The 17,356-nt window shown below is 51.0% G+C and overlaps 1 protein-coding gene across 6 annotated transcripts in view; it reads right to left on the bottom strand.

Annotated features, from left to right (window-relative positions):
- Positions 1–17,356, bottom strand: part of TANC2 (tetratricopeptide repeat, ankyrin repeat and coiled-coil containing 2) — a 315,530-nt gene that overhangs the window by 14,809 nt on the left and 283,365 nt on the right. For all 6 annotated transcript variants that reach the window (XM_060202531.1, XM_060202528.1, XM_060202527.1 and 3 more), the window contains 4 exons: positions 12,087–12,209; positions 11,339–11,575; positions 6,086–6,271; positions 3,237–3,330 (listed from right to left, as the gene is read on the bottom strand). In XM_060202531.1, the coding sequence (XP_060058514.1) occupies positions 3,237–3,330; positions 6,086–6,271; positions 11,339–11,575; positions 12,087–12,209 (640 nt within the window). The remainder of the gene's footprint in view (positions 1–3,236; positions 3,331–6,085; positions 6,272–11,338; positions 11,576–12,086; positions 12,210–17,356) is intronic.

Here is a 17,356-nt window from a genome sequence, read left to right as displayed (position 1 = left end):
AGGTCCATGAAGCTCGCTCTGGTCAGAGCCTGCCGTTCCTTATATAAAGGAAACATGTCAGATTTGCCGTGGGGGCTGGGGGTGGGAGGTGGTTCTTACCCCCTCTCTGAAGCACAAAGACCATCCCTGGAAAAGTAAAGACAGGATGGCTTCTAACAACAAGGGAAAACCACGGCTCTGTGTCCAGGAAGGTGACTGCAGAGACAGTTCAAAATCTCCCCCGACAGCAGAAACCCCAGCTTCCCTTGGTCTTCCTTCAGCAACATCACATCAGCTGGCAGGGCCCCCGGAGATGGTGGGAGGACTTGGATTCCCCAGGAAGGCTGTGTGTTACACTGCAGAAAGTTCTGCTAGCCCGTGGTTGTTACCGTGTGTGAGGAACCTAGGCTCAAGCTGTAGGTCACCACATGGTTCGGGGTGGGGGGTGGGGAGTACACATTGTCTGTCCTCTGTCTATCTCTTACCTGCTATCAAACAAACAAACAAAAATAAAACTCAGCGCCTAGGAGTTGTGGAGTTATATAGGGATCAAACCCAGAGATAATCCTGGTGACAATAAATAAATAAATACAACAAAACAAATCAAAACAAAGTAAAAAGCCAAAGGTCTGTCATGGAAGAAAACTATCACAGCATAGGGTCAGGAGAATTTTTAAACGGTTTTATACTATGAGTTAGAAAGGGACAGGAACATTTAGGAAATTCATCACTAGAGACCAGAGCCACTCCTGCTTTGTTCTGTGCTGGAAGTGAGTTATAGGGATACATTTACCTAATAAATTTCTGAAGTTACTTAAAAATATTTCACTTTATTTTATTTTTACCAGAGTTCTGGCTTAGGGTGGTTCTGGGACCTTTGGAGCCTCAGGCATGAGTGTCTCCTGCATGGCCACCGCACTGTCTGCCCAGCCCCAAAGTGACTTTTTTTACATGAGTACAAACTATGTCACACAGGACTGATATCTACACATAGTGGTTTTTTTTTTTTTTTTTTTGCCAGAGCTCTGGCTTATGGAGGACTGAACATGGGCCCTCAGGCATGAGGCTTCCTGCATAACCACGATGCTTTCCCCAGTGCTGTCACTGATAGATGAATACATGTGAAGACAGGACGCGGCTCAATGTTAAGGCAACAGACTGATAATAACATTGAAGTCATTTTAGATAAACATCAGTCACAACACAACTGTGACTACAGTCACAGTGACATAAAGCTGTGATGTTTTACAGTCTTGACGGAGTCCTAGTCTAACAAGATACATTGAGCACCTGAGAGCAGAAATGCTCCAAAGTTCTGAGATGGTACAGTTTGATTCTAAAAAGAAATTCCTGTCAATAAAGATAAGTCTCCTACTTATTTCACACCTCCCTTAGTGTACTTTTCAAGAACTCCTTTCAAATAAAGTGCCTGTTTGAGCATGTTTGAGACACTAGGCTGCTACTCTTCTCATTTCCATCTCTGATGGGCATGAGGGCTGTCACACCGCTTGCCCTCCCCAGTCGCTGTGTGGCCTGGCAACTGGAGTCTGACAGGTGTGGCACACTGCTCAGCCTCCTTTCTGGGCCGCACGCTGACACCGCAGCGCAGCCTCTGGCTTCCCTCAGGGCAGGTCCCCGAGACAGCAGCTGCTCCAGCTGCAGTCAACCCCCTTCATCTGTCGCGGCCCTTAGGCCGCACTGCCTGGCATCTGTTCCCTGTGCTGCTGACAGAGGGAGGATTGTTTGAGAAGTAAAGTCCTGAGCCCTGAAGCACTCTGCATGATGCAGAGGGAGGCAGGAAACCTATGTTCAATTCTGTCATAGGAGCACCACAATTCAATATCTTATCACAAATTTCAGATGAACTAAAGTGTTTTTTATTATTTTTATTAATTATTATTGTACTTTGGACCCTAGCCAAAACACTTGCCACTCTTGACTGGCAGAAGACTCCATAAATGGGCCACCGCAGTACAGGCACATTTCTGGCAAAAAGGACACGTCTGTGGTGACACCACAGTCTTCACTGCCTTGGTTTCATGAAAACACACAAGGAAGAAGCCACTGTTCCCCAGATGTCCCAGCTAAGACTTGGGGGAAAGGCAACAACAATTTCCTGTAAAGGCTTCAAAGAAGCAGCTTCACTCATGTCCTAGGTACAGGCAACACAGAGAGTATATGCTGCAGGAACTGCAGGGCTGAACCTTTTAGGGTGGCATCATCCTCAGGCGAGCCCAGCATAAAGCACCAGCTACGCCACGCCACACCATACCCCTGCCACGCCACACCCACCACGCACACCCCTGCCACGCCATACCCCATGCCACGCCACACCCCCTGCCACGCCACACCCCCTGCCATGCCACACCCGTCACACACACCCCTGCCACGCCATACCCCTGCCACGCCACACCCATCACACACACCCCTGCCACGCCACACCCCCTGCCACGCCACACCCCCTGCCACGCCACACCTGTCACACACACCCCTGCCACGCCACACCCCCTGCCACGCCACACCCCTGTCACGCACACCCATGCCATGCCATGCCATGCCATACCCCGTCACACCACACCCCCTGCCATAATGAGCTTGGCTAAGTCTGAGGGTGGATGGAGGTAGTTTTAACCTCCTGATTTTCCGGTTTTTTTTTTTTTTTTTTTGATAGGACAGAGAGAACTTGAGAGAGGAGGGGGAGACTGAAAGGGAGAGAGAAAAATAGATAATTGCAGACTCGTTTCACTATTTGTGAAACATCCCACCCCCGCAGGTGGGGCGTGGGGGCTCGAACTCAGATCCTTGCATGAGTCCTAGCACTTAGTACTATGTATGCTTAACCAGGTGAACCACCGCCCAGCCCCAGACCTCTTGACTTTCAACTGCAGATGAAATATTTTGATGAAAGAAATATTTATTCCTAGGTGATACAAGGAATGCATTAGAGAAAGGTCATACTTACTCTCTATTCTGGGCTGGCATAGTTCACGGAGACTTCCATTCTTTTAAAAATATTTGGAAATGAGTGGGGAAAGGTTTGTTGGCGCGGTGGCTGCAGTGCTCGTGGTACAGAGAATGCAAAGGAAAGCCCTGAAAGGAGGAAACTGCCTACATCTCACTCAGGTGGGGCTGGTCTCCAGCACAGAAACAACAGGACAGACCACACAGGTGGGGAGGGCAGAGAGCGCAAACAACGCGGCCGACAGCAGGCCAGTGGCTCACACTCCTGAGGGGAGCGGCGTAGTCAGAGGGAATACCTGTTTCTCCCCAGAGGCTGTCAAAGCTGTTGATCTGTGCTCGCTCTACTTCCTCTTCATCTTTTTCTGGAAGATCAAGTAGGTAGGAGACAATCTGAAACAAGAAGTCGTGTCAGCTGAAACTTCCATGAAAAGCTGTTTACGGACGCTAGCCTAGCCTTAAGGTCTGGGAGACACTTGGTTCATGTGCACACAGGCCTGAAAGCTCCCACACGCACGAGTCACAGCTAACTGCCCGCCGAGAAGCCCAAAGCTGAACCGAGTGCTGACTCTGCCATGCGCCGTCTGTGTGTTTCTTCTGGGTGCAGTTTGCTTAAAAGTCTGTGACTAAAAAAATAAAGCTCAACAATTTCTCCCATTGGTGTTAGATCAATCCCTCGCCCTCGCGACAAAAAGACCAAACAATAAATACAGAAATATCAGCCAAGACCAGTAAACAGAAACAGAGACGATTGTGGGTTTCTATTTCCTGTGTAGAACAAGTATCTCTTCCCCTCTCTGAAGCACAAAGACCATCCCTGGAAAAGTAAAGACAGGATGGCTTCTAACAACAAAGGAAAACCACGGCTCTGCTTCCAGGAAGGTGACTGCAGAGACGGTTCAAAATCTCCCCCGACAGCAGAAACCCCAGCTTCCCGTGGTCTTCCTTCAGCGACATCACGTCAGCTGGCAGGGCCCCCGGAGATGGTGGGAGGACTTGGATTCCCCAGGAAGGCTGTGTGTTACACTGCAGAAAGTTCTGCTAGCCCGTGGTTAAACAAAAACATGTATAAAAGTGAAACTCCAACATCAGAAACAATGGCTACAATTAGTCAGCTACAAGGCGCCAGGATCTGTGCTCTTGACACCACTCTTCACCCTGTATGATGGAATCGCTGCGAAGTCACACCGGTAGCCATGGCTTAATGTTTGCTTGCACCACGGCAGTGGGCGAGCATCCCAAATCAGGCTCTGGTGGAGCGCTAAACTGGGAGAGGTCACAGATTACTGCATGTAATCTCTATGAGGCTGAGAAGTAGGTGAACAGTGAGTAGTATCAGACTTGTGTTAAATCACTAGATAGGGGCTGGGTGGTGGCGCACCTGGTTGAGCGCACATATTATAATGCACAAGGACCCAGGTTCGAGCTCTCAGTCCCCACCTGCAGGGGGAAAGCTTTGCGAGTGAAGCAGGGCTGCAGGTGTCTCTCTCCCCTCCTTCTCGCAATTTCTGGCTGTCTCTATGCAATAAATAAGTAAAGATAATAAAATAAATTAAAAAATCACTAGATAAAGGTTTACATAGGCTGGTTTACTCCCTTTGGCCAACCACAAACTGTCCATGGACAAATCAGCAGTAGCCGGCACAAGCATTCTGCCAAGAGCCTGAATGCTCAACTATTATTCGTAAAGTGAGTTTCAGTGTCAGCAAAGTGTATAATAAATTTATTTTTATATGTACACATATACACATATGAACTCTTGCTCCACCTCACTTTCCTTTCCAGAGCCAGGTGCTAAATATTTCTTAAAAGATCAACAATTGCATAAAAGTCGCCACTGTGTCTCTGTCACCAATAAACACACACGCTACGTGCACAGCGTTTCCTAGCTTACAGAGCATCAGTTATCATCTCACATCAGTGAGGGCACACGGGCTCCAAGAGATTACGGAAACTGTCCAAGGTCTCAGCACGTGAGCAACAAAGCTGGGACTCAACCCTGACCCTTACGAGATTCCAGATGCTGTGCCCTTTCCCTCTACACTGTGTGCCACGCGAACACAGCGCAGCAGACCGGTCCTCTGAGCCTTAGTGCCCTTGTCTGCTCAGTGAGAAAAGTCAGATAATGAGGAACTGCATCAGATGGGTCCTTTCTTTCTTTCATTTATTTATTCATTTATTTATTTATAAAATGGCAACACTGACAAGACCATAAGATAAGAGGGGTACAATTCCCACCACCAGAGCTCCGTATCCCATCCCCTCCCCTGATAGCTTTCCTGTTCTTTATCCTTCTGGGAGTATGGACCCAGGGTCATTGTGGGGTGCTAAATCTCAGTTTAATTGCCACTAGTTCTAAAGACTTTGACATTCTGAGAGTTTGAACCCTTCAGGGACTTAATCTCCCTGTTCCTTAAAGCAGCGATCAAAAGTTAATACATGCTACCAAGACCTGCAATTCTGTAATGGCTCAGCCCTTTCTTCCTGGTTTCCTGTGTCGCTCAAACATAGCTTGTGGGGGGAGCCCCAGGGGAGCTGGGCAGTGGTACACCGGGTTCAGCACACATAGTACAAAGTGCAAGCGAGGGCCTGAGCAGGGATCCCGGCTCGCCGCCACCTGTAGGGAGGGCGCATTCACAAGCGGGGAAGCAGGGCTCCTTCAGGTGCCTCTTTCTCTCGCCCTCTCTACCCCCCCCAACTCTTCTCAATTTCTCTGTCCTATCCAACTTAAAAAAGAAAAAAAGCCCCAAACCTCAGCAGCTGCTTGCTCATCCTTCCTCTTCCCTCCCGCCCTCCTTCTCCTCTCCCTTTCTCCCTCTCTCTCTCCCTCTCCCTCTCTCTCTCTCCCCTTCCCAAGAGCCCTGCTCAGCTCTGACTTACGTGGTGGTGCTGGAGATGAACTGGGACCTTGGAACCTCATGAATGAAAGGCTTTCGCATAACCACTGTGCTCTCTGCTTCTCTCCCTCTCCCTCCCTCCCTCCCTCCTTCTCTCCCTTTCATCAGGGGAGGCTGATGGTATACAGGGCAGTACGGACACATGTGTGGCTCCTCGTCTCCCTGTGCAGGCCTCTGCAAAACACGCTCACCCCGACTCAGGTCCTCTCCACGATCACGCACCAGGACCCGCGCGTCCAGCTGCTTCTCACCTCAGTGTAGCCCATGCTGGCCGCGGCTATGAGGGCCTGCTGGATGGCATGGCTCTTCTTAAACACGCCCTGCTGCTGGCCAGCCATGGTCCAGTCACACTGAATCAGGAACTTGACAACCTCCAGATGGCCTCGCAGGGCTGCGTGGACCAGTGCGCACTGCCCATTCTTATCCAAGTGATCCACCTTAAGGGAGGGGACAGAGACATTCATGTGAACAGAGACGTGCGGCTGTCACCCCGTCCAGTCACATCAGCCTGGTGACCCGTGTCAGCACAGCCGGGACGCATCCTTTCCTACCCCCAGAGCCGATCTCTGAGAGGACTCAGAGGACAGGACACGCCCTTGCCCAGACCAGGCCACCGCTGAGCTATACTGCTGGCAGATGCCGCTCTAAGCACAACCTCTTTTCATAACAGAAGGAAAAAAGTTTTGTTTTTGCATCAAAAGAAACCGAAACCCAAAACTTCCAATCTAGATTTGTTTTCCTGAGGCACATATTCCTGTGTCCTCAAATAGTTCTTTTCAGACAGACAAGATTTGTTGGCACAAAAAAGTTGTCTAAAAACCGACAAAAAGAAAGAACACCATTTTGAATCTAACACTCTCTGGTCTTCCAAGGAAGCCAAATAGTGGGGGTCGGGCGGTAGCGCAGCGGGCTAAGCGCACGTGGCACAAAGCGCAGAGACTGGCGGAAGGATCCCGGTTCGAGCCCCCGCTCCCCACCTGCAGGGGAGTCGCTTCACAGGCGGTGAAGCAGGTCTGCGGGTGTCTGTCTTTCTCTCCCCCTCTGTCTTCCGCTCCTCTCTCCATTTCTCTCTAGTCCTATCCAACAACAACGACATCAACAACAATAACTACAACAATAAAAATAAGGGCAACAAAAAGGAAATAAATAAGTGTCAAGAAAAAACATATATAAGCTATTTAAGAAGCCAAATACTTCCCATCTCATGACTCACTCACTTGGCCACCAAGCTTTAGAGGCCGCTTCTCTCTTCCTGTGGGGGATGCGGAATCTCAGAGACTTGGCCAAAGAGCCAGGCATGTTTGGAGCAGAGTGCTAGACTAAGTCCTATCGCCACCTCACAGCTGCAGTGTTTGGCTGATGCTGAGAGAGGAGCCTGAGTAAGAGCAGTCTCCCAGCAAGTCCCTGTCACATGTCAGGACAGGCCACTGGCCTCTTCTGGCGGGAGAACTCTCGGAGCTTGTGTTATCTGGCCTCCCCAGCTTTAGTTCAGTCTAGCCGTGGCGTGGCCTGGACAGAGCTGAAGCAGCAGAGTGCCAGCCTTCCGTGTGTCAGACTGGGCCCCAGAACAGCCACCACAGGACCACCAAGAGTGGCACTAGGGGAGGCCCACAGAAGGTGGGGAGGTGCGGTGGTGTCTTTGTAAAGGGTGAGAAGCACTGAGCTGAGGAAGCTGCTCAGTCCTGGGCTCTTTCTCTGGCGTCACACAATCGACATATGTAACAAATGACTATCAGGTGGCGCGAACATGCGTAAGATGAGAGAATACAGTCTACTCTCAACAATTCTGAACAGAGAAGAGATGCAGCCAAGATGACAAAAGCCTGTCCAGAGAAACACCCTTCTCTTTATAACGGCATCGTTCACAATAGCCGGAATACGGGTGCAGCCTAGACACCCAGTGACGGAGGACTGGATGAAGAAGGTAGGGAGTGTCCTCAGTGAAACACAATGTCGCAAACCAAAAAGACAAAGCGGAGGAAACCAGAGGTGTCGCTGCTGACGGGAATAAGAGGTGAAGGATGCCAGAAGAGTCGGGTCACGTGTGAAGCAGAGTGTGCTTGGAAAACAGAGCAACCCGACTCGTCTTGGACTCTGAGAACTGCGGTGGTTACCGGCTGAGTGGCAGGGCTGAGGGGTGGGGAAGATGATGACAGAACTTCAGTGGGCTGGGGAGGTGACATGCACAAGCACCATGTACTGGGTGTGAAGCTAGACCCCTGAAGCACTACAGTCTTGTAAAAACACTGTTAAAACAAAAACTGAAAATTGAAAAAAAAAAAATCTGTCCAAAGGGGCATATGCACTAAATGACTAAATGTCATGAAGGCAGAAGTATGGTAAAGCTTTAGTTCTTGGAAGCAGGGAGGGACTCTGAGGAAAAGGCCGCAGGCTTGTCATACTTGGAACTGTGTCCCCGAAGTAGGTGATGTTAGGTGGCCTTTGGAAGAAGCCCCGCCCTCAGGCCCAGGATTCCTGAGCAGCTCACTGCCCTCCCACCCTGCGCAGACAGCAGCACCACCCCGAAACAGAGCTCCTAGTCTAGTGCGCTCTGGGGCTCTGCCTCCGGGCTGTAAGAGGGAAATGGGTTGGAGAAACTGTAGTGGACACCCCTCTTCCCAGGATACTGAGCTCTGGGCAGTATCTCTCCGAAGAGAATCTCTCTTCATAAAGTTGAGTTTTATGGTCTAAGAAAAAGCCTCTCTCATTGGTGGGCTTCAAAAAGGTTAGTTCCAGCTTTTGAAAGTGTAGGGTTGAAGAAGGGGAAGTCTAAAGTGCGAAGCTGAGAGGCCAGGGAGGGGACTCAATGGGCAGAGCACTTGCTTTCTGTGTGAGACCCTGGGCTCAGTTTAGCCCCTAAGACTAAGTGGTGACAACCCATGGCTGCTGGGGGGGGAGGCCTGGCGTCTCTGCCTTACAAGGTGGCAGGAAGGCTCACCAGGAGGTCTGGGGTTGACACCCAGGACGGCAGGGGAGAATAAAGACACCGCCATAGACTGAGATTCGCTCTCTCTCTCCACCCCCATTTCTATCTCGTTCATTCTACAAACAGAAAGAACTGGGCTGGAAGGTAGCACGAGACCCTATATGACACCACACACACATTCAAAATGCTGTGAAGGGAAGTGCGAGACTGAGAGCCTTCTGCAACTAGAGCACAGACGCTTCTGAGCCACAGGCTAAGGACCTGAGTTTTAAGCAGCCATAGTAGAGAGGCCACTGGGAGTTCTCGCTCAGAAATATTCACACACACACACACACACACACACACAGACAGACACACACACACAAAGGGTATATATATACACACACACACACACAGACAGACACACACACAGAGACACACACACACAAAGGGTATATACACACACACACACACACACACACACACACACACACACACACACATGTCTGGGCAGAAGTCAAGGGGGAGGGGAAAATGAAGAGTTCACAAAAGCGGCAGGAAGAGGGGATTTTGCTCATACAGGGGTCCAGGAGGGCAAAGGAGGTTGTGAGAACAGTCCACATGGCTCACAGCTCTGCTCTGGTGAGGACAGAGAGACTGAGCAATGCAGTGAAGGCTGGGCAGCAAGAAAGACCCCGTGGAGAGCGGAGAGATTAATCTGAGTTTACAGCAATGGGAACAAGGCCGGGTTATCAGTTTCTGGAGGAGCTTGTTAAGTGAGCAGGTGAGGCAGGGCGGGCAGCTGGGCCACCGCCACATCACGTAAACAGCTGACGTTCTGGGGCTTCATCAGCGTCCCAGGACTCAGTGCCCAGTGGAACCTCAGCAGCTTTATTTCCTCCCTGGTAAGAACACCGGCCATCTCAGAATGAGGTCAGATGCTGTTACCTGTATTTCGCTGAAAAAATACTAAAGACCTCTTTTTCTAGGCACTACAGCAAAGAGCAAAGGCCTTTAATTCCCCAGAGGCTCATATCTTTTGACATCAGGACATTTCTGTTCACCAGGATTTTGAAAATGAGCTCTTCTGTATCAAGGTTTCTTGAAATACAGTAAAACAAGCACATCTGGGAGAAATGCTTCGCCAGAGTTAAACCGCACTACGGAAACACCTCTGGCTACCTCTGGTTATGAGGTAAGCAGACTCGACTCTCTGAGCTCTAGGGCTGGTCTTCAAGGACAGGGTAAGGGCCCGGCCTCTGTTCTCCTCTCCCTGTCAGCTGCAGTCTCCCTGCTCCTCGATTTGTTCCTCGTGGTGAGATCAAGAGAAAATGTCTTGGCAGCTGGGGGAGGGGGGGGCTGTTCGTGGTCGCTGACTGCATTTCTCCAGAGTAGATACAGAGGGAAAGATAACAAGAGAAAGATACCAGAACACTGCTCCGTTCTGGCTCATGGTGGTGTTGGGGATTGAGCCTGGGACCTCACGGCCTCAGGCTTGAAAGACTTTTGCAGAGCCATTATGCTGTCTCCCCCACCCGTATATTTTACTTTTAATGAGAGAGGCACAGAGGCGAAGATGGACATGAGCCCACTCAGCTCTGGCTGATGGTGGTGCAGGGGACTGGACCTGGAAGCTCAGAGCCTCAGGTAGGAGCCTCAGGCAGGAGAGTCTGCTTAGCGCCATGTGCTGCTGTCTGCCCAGGCCTGAGTGGCCGGGAGCTCGGGAAGGCTGCACACGGGGCTGGGGCTCGGGCTCGGGAAGGCTGCACACAGGGCGAGGGCTCGGGAAAGCTGCACACGGGCCGGGGGCTCGGGAAGGCTGCACACGGGGCTGGGGCTCGGGCTCGGGAAGGCTGCACACGGGGCTGGGGCTCGGGCTCGGGAAGGCTGCACACAGGGCGAGGGCTCGGGAAAGCTGCACACGGGCCGGGGGCTCGGGAAGGCTGCACACGGGCCAGGGGCTCGGGAAAGCTGCACACGGGCCGGGGGCTCGGGAAGGCTGCACACGGGGCTGGGGCTCGGGCTCGGGAAGGCTGCACACAGGGCGAGGGCTCGGGAAGGCTGCACACGGGCCGGGGGCTCGGGAAGGCTGCACACGGGCCAGGGGCTCGGGAAAGCTGCACACGGGCCGGGGGCTCGGGAAGGCTGCACACGGGCCAGGGGCTCGGGAAAGCTGCACACGGGCCGGGGGCTCGGGAAGGCTGCACACGGGGCGGGGGCTCGGGAAGGCTGCACACGGGGCGGGGGCTCGGGAAGGCTGCACACGGGGCGGGGGCTCGGGAAGACTGCACACGGGGCGGGGGCTCGGGAAGGCTGCACACGGGCCGGGGGCTCGGGAAGGCTGCACACGGGGCGGGGGCTCGGGAAGGCTGCACACGGGGCGGGGGCTCGGGAAGGCTGCACACGGGGCGGGGGCTCGGGAAGGCTGCACACGGGGCGGGGGCTCGGGAAGGCTGCACACGGGCCGGGGGCTCGGGAAGGCTGCACACGGGCCGGGGGCTCGGGAAGGCTGCACACGGGCCGGGGGCTCGGGAAGGCTGCACACGGGCCGGGGGCTCGGGAAGGCTGCACACGGGGCGAGGGCGGGAGCAGTGCTCACCTTGGCCCGCTTCCTGCACAGCAGCACCACTATGCTCAGGTAGCCCGCGGCGGCCGCGTATCCCAGGGAGGTCAGGCCGCTCTCGGAAGAGGCGTCCACACTGGCCCCGGACTCCAGCAGCAGGGCCACCATCTCCGTGTAGCCCAGATGAGACTGGACACAGAGCACTGGGGCATTATGCAGCACCTCTGTGCGGTAGTTCACGTTGGCACCTCCTAAAATCAGCAGTCGGCTGACCTAGAAGTAAGTGAGCAGATGCAAGTGAAAATCAGACAAATTCAATCGTATTCTCATAGGACCTCGTAGCTTTTACAACTGCTTTGTTTTAAAATATCCGCTCCTCCCACCCAATACTCTGTCTTTGGAAAGGAACGCAAAGTGTCTCCTTTCTGACAACTACTCAGTATGTACAGCCAGTCAATCCACAGTGCGACACTGAACATATACCACTACGTGAACTCCTGGTCAGAAAAGCTCCCAGAAAAACAAAGGTCCCCTGAGCTCAAGTTCCTCTTTAGGACCAGCAGAGCCTACAGTCAGGAAGTCTGAGGTTCAGTTCACAGAGAAAAATGCAGTAATTAAAACCCATTACATCATCAGTAAGAGACGGTCTCAACGCAAGTCAAGGACCGGCTCTCACCTAGACGCCCTTCTGATTCCATTTATTTCACTCTAGCTCTTTAAGCGGCCACTAACTGGTCTGAACTTACCTCTATGGAGTTTGTGTGTTGCCTGGCCCAGCACTCACCTTGATGTTAGGAGTGTAGAGATTTCGTAAAGACGCCAGCGCCATGGAAAGACCTTCTGTGCTATAGGAGATCCAGAGCCCTTGGAGGATGGAGGACGACACACCAACTTTTTTACTCAAACCCTGAGCAAGAAATACAGAGACACTCTGACTACTAGCCCAGCTAGGCGAGTTGGAAGCCAGGTGTCTTGCAGCCCAAAGGTCGGTCTGTCTCCATCTTAGCAGTGCCTGGCAACAGATCTACTCACACCTTTCCTGCTCTATCTGGATACAGTTTTACATTCACACCTTCTCTGAACAATACTTAGAAAAGAGAGAGAGACAGGGAGAGAGGGAGGGTGAGGAATGGAGAAAGAGGAGGGAGGAGGAGAGGGAGGAAAGAGTGAGAGAGAAGAGATGGGGGGAGGAAGGAGAGATTTGCTCAGTTTTGGCGTATGGCAGTTAAGGGGATTGAACTTGTGGTCTCAGGCAGGCAAGTCCTAATGTTATTTTTATTTTTAAAAATTTATTTATAAAGTAAAAAATAAAAAATATCAACAAGACCATAGGATAAGAGGAGCACAATTCCACACAGTTCCCACCACCAGAAGTCCCCATCCCATCCCATCCCCTCCCTTGATAGCAGAGGGATAAAGTCCTATGTTTTGAAGCCGATTATCTCCTCCATACCCTTTCTAACAGCCTTTTTGAATCTATCTGTATTTAAAAATCCATGCCCACTGCTGAACTGTCTCCCAGGCCACATTCAGATTCCGCCTTACTGGTGGTGGTGGGTGGAAGGAGGGAGAGACCAGAGGACTGCACAATCACCCAGCCCCTGTGGTGTTCTCCATGACGCTCAGAATGAACATGGTGAGGCGTGCGCTTTAACCTCTCAGCCTGTGCCTGGGCCCCACACATCCCTTGTGAATTCAAGTTAGGAAAGCGAACACAGTAACAGAGAAGATGCTCCCCATTTCATCTTCTGGGAATCTGGGGGGAATTCTAATTCACAGCCTTCTGAACAGGCAGGTCACGTGCTTGGATTCTGGCTCAGAAAGACGAGCAGGAAGAGTAAGCCATTTCTAAATCTGCCTGACCTTGAGCCTGTTTACCTCTCCACCCTCCATTTATTTTTCACTCTCCCCCACCATTTGTGTTTGTTTCCCCATACTTTCTCACGCCCCTGTGCTTATGGGCTACATGCAGAGGATCTAGTGAAGAACACGGAGACCCCAGGCAGTTTCCCGGCTACCTCCTGGGAGGAGCCTGGCCCATGATGTGCCCGGGACTTGATGTCAGTGCGACATAACTGTCTGCGGTGCCGTCACTGAGAGTCTGTGGGCTGCAGCATTCCTCAGCCTGGCGAGCATGCTCTGTCGCTAGGTAAGCAGCACAGGCCTGCCATCAGCAACAGCTTCCTTCACCGTTACTGGTATAAGTCCCGTGCGTGTGTCACTGTTCACCTCTTTAACTCAAGCTTCTCCAAGAGGAAGTTAGAATGGTTCGTTCTGTTTTTTAATTTCCTGACAGTCACTCTCTAGCAATCATTTTACTACTCTGCCAACATCTGGGTCAAGTAAGTGAAAGCAGGAAATCCAGGAGACAGGAAGAGATTAAGGACATTTTGGGCCTAATAAATGGATCACAAGAGGTTTTTTTTCCCCCTTAGGCAACTTATGCTACTTCTGTTTGCTTTTGTTCTTCTTGTCCAGAAGGCCTCCTAACATCTGCTTAGCTGACTAGGAGGAGGGCAGCTGCAGAAGATGGGAGCTGTGTCTGAGCTACTCCTTTACTAATAACTCTCAAGTCAAGGCCTTCCTGTAGCACGCATCAAGTTCTCAAAAGTAAGTCAAGAAGAAACATGCTTTGAGGGAATTCCTGCATCACAGGACAAGCAACAAGACTAACAATGCTAGTTGGAAAACAAGATGAGAAAACACTAAGCAGAACCTGGACTGGAGTTGGTGCATTGCACCAAAGTCAAAGACTCTGGGGTGGGGGGGTGGAGAGTTCAGGTCCTGGAACAGGATGACAGAGGACCTAGTAGGGGCTGTATTGTTATGTGGAAACTGAGAATGTTATGCATGTACAAACTATTGTAGTTACTGTCGACTATAAAGCATTAATCCGCCAATAAAGAAATTTAAAAAAAAAAAAAGAAAGGAAAAAAGATGGGAAATGTGGAAAAAGTTTAACGTTTGTTAGGTGGCAGATTATATTTAGCTACTCAGTTATTTTTGCTTTCCTATACTATTTGCGGTACTTCATAAAAATTTATAAAGAATAGGAACATCTGTTTCTCTAAAAAACACAGGAATTGAGGATGTTATTTATTGGTGAGAGGAGAGCAACGATGGAAGTCACACTCAGTGGCCTTGATTTTTCTAGTGATTCATAGGTCAGGGTGTTTACTGAGTTAGTTGACTGGGTTACGATGTCCTTGGCTACAGATAAAGAAACAGGAAAGGATCTGTGTAAGGATAGACTTCAGTAAACGAAATTCAGTGAGGTAGGAGTAAGTACACAGGACATCAGCATGAAATGTAAAAACAGACTCTGGGATTTGGAGTCTTATAGTATGAGTCTGGTAACAAAGCACTTTCTATCCGTCACATTGCGGTATAAATGGGCTTGCTATGCTTCTTTCTTCTGCTTTGTGGGGTTGGCCCTTTGTCCCTATGAGGTATGGGAGAAAAGGGTTTGAATTTAGTTAGATTCAGCTCGACAGAGGCGACAGGAGGTAGCCAAAATAACCCACAATTAAATTCTGACCTGATGGATTCTTAAACAGAACTTTAGGTTCAGATAAGTCTAAGAAAGTCTCTTCAATATCTGAAGCTATTATTCAATTAGAAGGGTGATCTCTTTTAGTAAGAGATAAATGATCTCTTCTTAAACATCTGTTAAAATCTAGATTTATGACAGTAGCAAGTTTAGTAGTTTTGAATACTTCAAGGGACAAAGTATGAAGAAGTAACATTTCATCTCGGAACTACTGGTGATATCTGAAGTGTCTTAAGACCACAGCAAAAATGAACCTTGAGATTTAGTCAGTGAGCTTCCCTGAAGCAAATTCCTCATAAATACTTACCAACAGTGGTCTGCTTATAGATAACCAACTATCTCACACTGATCATCACTGCTCTCATCTGCTCACCCACATGGTCATGTTTGGTTCATAAGGAAAGGATTCTGCCAAACAAGGGAATGGTGGAGGGAGGGCTGACAGACTGTGACCAAAGCCAAATCTAGCTCCCCACCAGCGTTGAAGTCACAGGTCACGACAAGGTGGCCAGCCCACCGTCTCTCTGCTGTTTCTGGCTGCCTCTGAGCCCCAGTGGCAGAGGGCAGTGGTTTCGGCAGACTGTATGGCCTGACGCAAGCACCGGAGCGAGGCAGCCTCTGAAATGAGGAGTGACTTCCCATCGGGGACTGATGCTGTTATTAAGCACTGCTGTTAGCAAGGAGACTTTCAGTGATTCTTATCATAAAACATCATATCAGATATGTCTGTTCTCTGCTCTTAATACTATGCCTTTCTCTATATGTTTCACACCTATGATTCTCATGGCAATCCTGAGATGTTATCTATGTATTTATTATTATTTTTTAGTTAAAAACAATTTTATTGCCACCAGGCTTTTTGCTGGGGCACTGTGCCAACACTACAAATCTATTGCTCTCTGGTGGCTATATATATATATATTTTAATTCTGTTTTTACTGACAGGACAGAGAGAAGTTGAGAGGGGAAAGAAAGACAGACACCTGCAGACCTGCTTTGCCACTAGGAAGTTCACCCCTCTGTGAGGGGGCGGGGACGGCCGGGCTCAACCTGGGCCTGCACACCTGCACATGGTGATGATGTGCTCCACAGGTGGGTCAATGCCTGGCCTCGCTGTTAGCATTTTATATATGAAAGTATCAGACTGCTTAACTCATGACTGAGTCAGTACTTGAACCTATGTCTTTTGGCTTATGCTGAAGGCTCTTTACTGTCCAGATGCCGGTCAGTGTAACACCCTCTCATAGTTCTAGGCACAGAAGTTACAGGATTAACCAAACAAAGGGATATTTTGGAGGGTAGCATTTGGGAAATGAGTCTAAAGGTCGCTGTGAAATCCTTTCAGTGGCTAGTCCGTAATCAAGGAAACAACTGCACTACAAGCCACACTGATCTCTGGCCATAATTCACAAGCTTCCTGCCTTCTTCTCATGGATTAAGAAAAAAAAAAATCAAATGAGAATTAAAGGACTAAGAAGAATAAGAAAGGCTCAACACTCCTGGTCATTAGGGAAATGCAAATCAAAACAATGAGATGCTGCTTCACCTCTACTTAAATCACTACATAAGAACAAGGCCTAACAAGCATTGGCAAGGGTCAAAAGGAGCTGGGGGTGACACAGTGGGTAAAGCTGTAGGCTCACCCAGGAGGTGCTGTGTCTGAGCCCCCGCGCTCCATGTGCCAGAGCAGTACTCAGTTCCCTCTCACAAATAAATAATCAAAGCTTTAAAAACAGGAGGAGACCGGCGCCCCTGACATGCTGGTGGGACTGCAGCCACTCTGCGACCACCTTGGAGGCACAGCAGGAGCAGACCCCACGCCAGGAGCAGGTCCCCAGGAGCAGACCCCGCGCCAGGTGCATGTCCCCAGGAGCAGACCCCACGCCAGGAGCAGGTCCCCAGGAGCAGACCCCGCGCCAGGTGCATGCCCCCAGGAGCAGACCCCGCGCCAGGTGCATGTCCCTCAGGAGCAGACCCCGCGCCAGGTGCATGTCCCCAGGAGCAGACCCCACGCCAGGTGCATGTCCCCAGGATCAGACCCCGCGCCAGGTGCATGACCCCAGGAGCAGACCCCATGCCAGGTGCATGTCCCCCAGGAGCAGACCCCGCGCCAGGTGCATGTCCCCAGGAGCAGACCCCACGCCAGGTGCATGTCCCCAGGAGCAGACCCCGCGCCAGGTGCATGTCCCCAGGAGCAGACCCCATGCAGGTGCATGTCCCCAGGAGCAGACCCCACACCAGGTGCATGTCCCCAGGAGCAGACCCCGCGCCAGGTGCATGTCCCCAGGAGCAGACCCCGCGCCAGGTGCATGTCCCCAGGAGCAGACCCCATGCAGGTGCATGTCCCCAGGAGCAGACCCCACACCAGGTGCATGTCCCCAGGAGCAGACCCCGCGCCAGGTGCATGTCCCCAGGTGCAGACCCCGCGCCAGGTGCATGTCCCCAGGAGCAGACCCCACGCCAGGTGCATGTCCCCAGGAGCAGGTCCCCCAGGAGCAGACCCC

Source organism: Erinaceus europaeus, chromosome 12 (assembly GCF_950295315.1).
Source record: "Erinaceus europaeus chromosome 12, mEriEur2.1, whole genome shotgun sequence".
NCBI classification, from domain to species: Eukaryota; Metazoa; Chordata; class Mammalia; order Eulipotyphla; family Erinaceidae; genus Erinaceus; species Erinaceus europaeus.
The sequence above is the reverse complement of the archived record's forward strand: the minus strand, read 5'-3'. Positions and strand labels throughout refer to the sequence as shown.